General features: G+C 49.2%; 1 protein-coding gene across 3 annotated transcripts in view; it reads right to left on the reverse strand.

Moving 5' to 3' along the window:
- Positions 1 to 5,773, reverse strand: part of STXBP1 (syntaxin binding protein 1) — an 89,087-nt gene extending 83,314 nt beyond the window's left edge. For 2 of the 3 annotated variants that reach the window (XM_021674044.2, XM_021674043.2), the window contains exon 1: positions 5,610 to 5,773. In XM_021674044.2, coding sequence (XP_021529719.2) covers positions 5,610 to 5,646 — 37 coding nt within the window. In that variant the 5' untranslated portion in view covers positions 5,647 to 5,773. The remainder of the gene's footprint in view (positions 1 to 5,609) is intronic. The other variant, XM_064377779.1, reaches the window with a different exon arrangement.
- Positions 5,774 to 6,000: the final 227 nt, after the last annotated feature.

Raw genomic sequence — 6,000 nt, forward strand, 5'->3', positions numbered from 1 at the left:
TTAATAAAGGATTTTCACCCAGAACATATGAAGACCTCTCTAAACTCCATAATAAGAAAACAACCTAATTAAATATATATAAAAGACTTGGACACTTCACCAAATAAGATTATACAGATATACACAAAAAATGTTTAACAAATGCAAATTAAAACCATGAGATATCACTACCTATCAGAATGGCTAAGATGGAGTTTTGCTCTTTTTGCCCAGGCTGGAGTTCAGTGGCACAATTTTGGTTCGCTGCAACCTCCACCTCCTGGGTTCAAGCAATTCTGCTGCCTCAGCCTCCCAAGTAGCTAGGATTACAGGTGGGCACCACCACACCCAGCTACTTTTTTGTATTTTTAGTAGAGATAGGGTTTCACCATGTTATTCAGCTGGTCTCAAACACCTGACCTCAGGTAATCCACCCGCTTTGGCTTCCCAGAGTGCTGGGATAACAGGCATGAGCCACTGCACCCAGCCAAAAAAAAATTTTTTTTTAAGACTGGGTCTCATTCTGCTGCCCAGGCAGGAGTGCAGTGGTGTGATCACCACTCACTGCAGCCTCAGCCTACCCAGGCTCAGGTGATGTTCTTACCTCAGCCTCCCAAATAGCTGAACCACAAGTGTGCGCCACCACACCCGACTAATTTTTGTATTTTTTGTAGAGAGAAGACCAGCCTGGCCAACATGGCAAGACCCTGTCTCTACTAAAAATACAAAAATGAGTCAGGCGTGGTGGTACGCCTGCAATCGCAGTTACTCAAGAGGCTGAGGCAGGAGAATCGCTTGAACCTGGGAGGCAGAGGTTGCAGTGAGCTGAGATTGCACCATGGCATTACAGCTCCACAGAACAGAGGCAGTCTATTTCTTCCCTAAATCCCTTAACACTTACTGACCCTCTGTGACTCTTTTCATAATATTTACTAAACTTACTGTATGCCAAGAACCATGCTAAATGCTATATCTGCATCACTCCATTTAATACTCATAAAATCCCACAACATAGGTGCTATTATTGCCCATTTTATAGATGAAGAGATTGAGGCACAAAAAGGTTCCATTATTTACCAAAATCACACAGCTAACAATTGATGAGTTAGAATTTATCTTACCCCAGGTAGTCTAATTCCACAGCCCATTCTCTTAATTTTTATACATTACAGTCATTCAATCAACATTAACTGAGTTCCAGACACTAATTCACACACTGGAGATAGATATATGAATAAGACAAGGTCCAACTTTCCTCTGAAAAAAAATTACAATCTAGTATGGCAAGACCAACATAAATAAGTGCGCTGAGTATACCCTACGTTTGTCGCCCTGAATTGCCCGTCACAACATATAAAGTGGTCCCACGTTTTATTTATTTCTATATCTCCCATAGTTCCCTCATAGTAGGCTCTGAACAAATATTGAGCAAACAACTAAAGTCAACCCATCTCCTCTACTTTTGTTGTACCTGTAGCTACTGGTGACTCAAAGCTCAACTCAGAAGGGATGAGGGGATGGCCGGACACAGTGGCTCACGCCTGTAATCCCAGCACTATGGGATGCCAAGACAGGTGGATCACCTGAGGTCAGGAGCTCGAGACCAACCTGGGCAACATGGCAAAACTCTGTCTCTACTAAAAATACAAAAATTAACCAGGTATGGTGGTGGGCACCTGTAAACCCAGCTACTCGGGAAGTTGAGGTAGGAAAATTGCTTGATCCCAGGAGGCAGAGATTGCAGTGAGCCAAGATCAAAAAAAAAAAAAAGGGTAAGGGACTGAAAACTACATTTATCTCATTCTCCTTCATATCCTTAATAATATTCATTCAGTCAACAAATATGCGGACTGTGAGCCAGCCACTATTCTTGGCACCAGAACATTTCAGATAAACACTCCGCTCTCATAGGAGTAACATTCAAGTGGATGCAACAATCAAACAAGTATAAAAAAAGGAAGAAAGAAAGAAAAGAAAAAGAAACCAAACAAAATCATTTCAGATAATTTTAATTGTTATAAATATTTGCATTTATCATTTAAAAATATAAACATGCCAGGTATGGTGGTTCACCACTGCAATCCCAGCAATTTGGGAGGCCAAGCTTGAGACTAGGAATTTGAGACCACCCTGGGCAACACAGTGAGACCCTTGTCTCTACTTATTTTTTTAGAGACAGGAGTCTCACTCTGTTGCCCATGCTGGAATGCAGTGGCGTGATTATGGTTCAACCCATCCTTTACCTTTCCAGGCTGACGTGATCCCACCTCAGCCTCCTCAGTAGCTAGAACTACAGGTGTGAGCCACCACACCCAGCTAAGTTTTTTTTTTTTTTTTTTTTTTTTTGAGGAGTTTTGCTCTTGTTGCCCAGGCTGGAGTGCAATGGCCCACTCTCGGCTCACCGTAACCTCTGCCTCCTCTTGCCTCAGCCTCCTAAGTAGCTGGGATTCCAGGCATGCGCCACCTTGCCCAGCTAATTTTGTATTTTTAGTAGAGACAGGGTTTCTTCATGTTGGTCAGCCTGGTCTCGAACTCCTGACTTCAGGTGATCCCCCTGCCTCAGCCTCCCAAAGTGCTGGGATTACAGGTGTGAGCTACCGGTCCTAGCCAAAAAAATTTTTTTAATATGATATGATGGGGTGTCAATTTGGACTGGGAAGGCTTAGACATGAAGGTGGTATTTAAACTGGTGCATAGAGGTTAAAAAACATCTTTTACTTTCATTCTTTAGAGAAAAGGGCAAAGCTAGAAACCCTATCCAAAATTAGAAGCCAGAATTAAACTGTCATTGACAAAGGATTGCAATATTTTTTTCCAAAATTTATACCTAATTGTTACAGGAATAGAACTCTGTTCACATAATCACCATTTCTTTCTTTCTTTTTTTTTTTTTTTTTGAGATGGAGTCTCACTCTGTCTCCCAGGCTGGTGTGCAATGGCGTGATCTTGGCTCACTGCAACCTCTGCCTCCCAGATTCAAGAGATTCTCCCGTCTCAGCCTCCCAAGTAGCTGGGATTACAGATGCCCACCACCAAGGTTAGCCAATTTTTGTATTTTTAGTACAGACGGGGTTTCACCATGATGGTCAGACTGACCCACCCGCTTAGGCCTCCCAAAGTGCTGGGATTACAGGCATGATCCACTGTACCCAACCATACTCACCGGTTTTATGTAAAATTGGTTTGGTGTTTTTTTTTTTTTTATACAATGGTTTTGCTTTATTTCAGAAAGGAAATTCTGACCATGTTGCATATTGACTTTTTTTTACCTTTATGCTTGCTTCTAATTAAAGGTGGGGGAGGGGCATTATGGAGTCACTTGCATAAACAAGGGTTCTGGCAAAATGATGCAAAATCTTTATTTCTATAACACTTGGGGATTTTATCTTCAATGTGTAGTATTTAAATACACCATTTTATTTTACTTTTATATTTATAGAGATGGGGTCGCACTATGTTATCCAGGCTGGTCTTGAACTCCTGGGCTTAAGCAATCCTGTCATCTCAGCCTCCCAAAGTGCAAACATAACATTTTAAATAATACAACCTATAACATTCTATTCTATATTTCACAACCCCTTAAAAGCTTATTATTGGAAAGAAAAGATATATACAGAATAATGAAGAAAGTTATTTTTTACTAATGTTGCAAGGAAATGCCCACCGGGTTTTACAAAATTAACACTGATTTTGTCAAGTCACTTAACTGCTCCAAGTCTCCATTTCTTACTTATGGGTAAAATGAGACGTGGACATTAGAGGATCCCTATGGGTCCTCCTAGCCCTAAACACCCCGATTCTCCTTAGAAAACAAAAAGTCCAAGAATCAGAACCTGTACTGCATGGGTACAATGCAGGTGTTATGATGAGCACCTTTTTAAATTTTGTTTTATTTGGAGCTCAGTTTTTATAACAATTTTCTTCTGATGTAACAAGTGAGGTAAGGTTTTACAACAAGATTCCTCAGTAGGAGCATTTCCCATCTATCAATGAAAAGAATGGGGAGGGGAAATAAAACAGCTATGGTGCCCAACAAGAACACTACATGGCCAAAAGCATTCCACAGCGAGCGCTCGCTATGATAGCATAGAATCATTGGAAAGGAAACTGCAAATTTCCACCATTTTATTATTTTTCCTTTCTTATCCTCTCCTACAGAGAAAAGCCTAGTTTTAATCTTCACTTAATCCCCAGAGACAGCTAAAGCCACAGCAATCCTTACACATTTTTTGTTATAAAGAAATAGCCAAAATATTGACGAGGCACTGTTTTTACACAAATATCACCAATCTTATTTAGTACTGAGGACGCCGTTTTGCAAATGTCACCCACCATCAGCCCTCGCTCCGCTGCGGCCGCCACTCGCCGCCACCCATTTTTAAAAATCCATTCATGAGGGTGGTGCCTTTCATCCAAACCCATAAACAACTATTTCCTCCCTGCCACCGTGGTCTGGGCTCCCGAAGCATTCGGCCACACCAAGGCCGAGCCCCGCAAGCAGGAAGACTGCAGATTGCGGCGCTGGGCGGCGGACACCGAAGCTCTCCTCATCTCCCGAGTGATTTCAGGGGTTCAGGACCCGGATAAGTCCCCGCCCTGGAAGCCAAGCCCCGGGAAGGGGAGGAGTGAGGAGGCCCCGGACCCGCAGAGCTCAGCCTCAGGAAAACAGGCGTCTCCTCCCCAGCCCGGGGACGGCCCAGCCTCCCAGGTGGGTCTCGCAGCCGCCGACCGCCCTGCGGCCGAGGGCGGGGGAGGAGGACGCAGGCCGGGATCTTGCTCGTCACGACTCAACCAGGAGGGTGGGAAGGAGGACTGCAGGAAAAGGGAGCGGAGTCGAGGCGCTCAGGGAATAAAGACGAGGAAGGGAAAAGGGGACCAGGGGACTGGGGGAAGGTAACGGGAGTGAGGATGGGGGTGAGGGGGAGGGTGACGGGTGCAGAGGGGAGGACACCGGCTGCAGGGGGTAGAGGCGAGGCGAAGGGTAAGGACGGGTGCTGGGGGTGAAGGGGAGGAAGGGGAAGGGGGTCTGGCGAGCGGGAGAGGCGGGATGGAGAGAGGTGGGGTGGGGGGTGGGGGCGGGATGGAGAGAGGTGGGGTGGGGGGGGTGGGGGCGGGAGGGAGAGAGGTGGGGTGGGGGGGTGGGGGCGGGAGGGAGAGAGGTGGGGTGGGGGGGTGGGGGCGGGAGGGAGAGAGGTGGGGTGGGGGGGGTGGGGGCGGGAGGGAGAGAGGTGGGGTGGGGGGGCAGGAGGGAGGATGGAGCGAGCGGAGAGAAATAGGGGTGAAGGTAAGAGAAGGATGGAGGGGAAGGAGGATGCAGGGAAAAGGGAAGACAGTGACGGCGAGTAAGGAGGATGGGGAGGGAGGAGGGCGGGCTGCAGGGGGAAGGCTGGGGTGAAACGCGAGGTGAGGGAGGAGAGAGCGGGGGAAGCGCCCGGGTCGCGGGCGGCCGGCTGGGACCTTCCTCACCAGCGGGCGGCGCCTGAATAACGGGACCCCGCGGGCCAGGAGCCTAGGGCCGGGGACGCAGGGCTGGCAGCCCGTTCGGAGGCAGGACGCTGCGAGCAAGGGCCGCGCGGGGCTCCCCGACAGCCGCAGCCCCCGCCTGAGGGAAGGACCCCAGCTCCACTTACTCTCTCCGACCACAGCTTTGAGGCCAATGGGGGCCATGGCGCTGCACGAGTCTCTACGCTTCGACCTCCTCCTCCCGTGACGCCCGCGGAACCCGCCGCCTCCTCGGGTGGGCGCTCTGGGCCAGCCGCAGCTCTCCGCCCTGCAGCCGCGCTCGGGACCGACTGACGCGCGGACTGGGCGCGGGGGCGCGGGGCGAGCCAGAGCGAGGCTGCCCGACCGCCGGCGCGCGCGCGTGGGCGGGGCCAGTCGGGGGCGGGGCCTCGCATCGGCCGTCGGCGTCCCCTACTCTCCTCCGCCAATCGCACTGCGGCCCGGAGGCTCAGCCCCGCCCTCCGAGATGCGGCTGGGCGCTAGGAGGAGGCTGGCTGGTGCGGAGCCGCGCCTTCCCCC

The sequence above is a fragment of the Aotus nancymaae genome, unplaced genomic scaffold, assembly GCF_030222135.1.
Source record: "Aotus nancymaae isolate 86718 unplaced genomic scaffold, 86718_ANA_hifiasm-v0.15.2.pri h1tg000003l, whole genome shotgun sequence".
NCBI lineage: Eukaryota > Metazoa > Chordata > Mammalia > Primates > Aotidae > Aotus > Aotus nancymaae.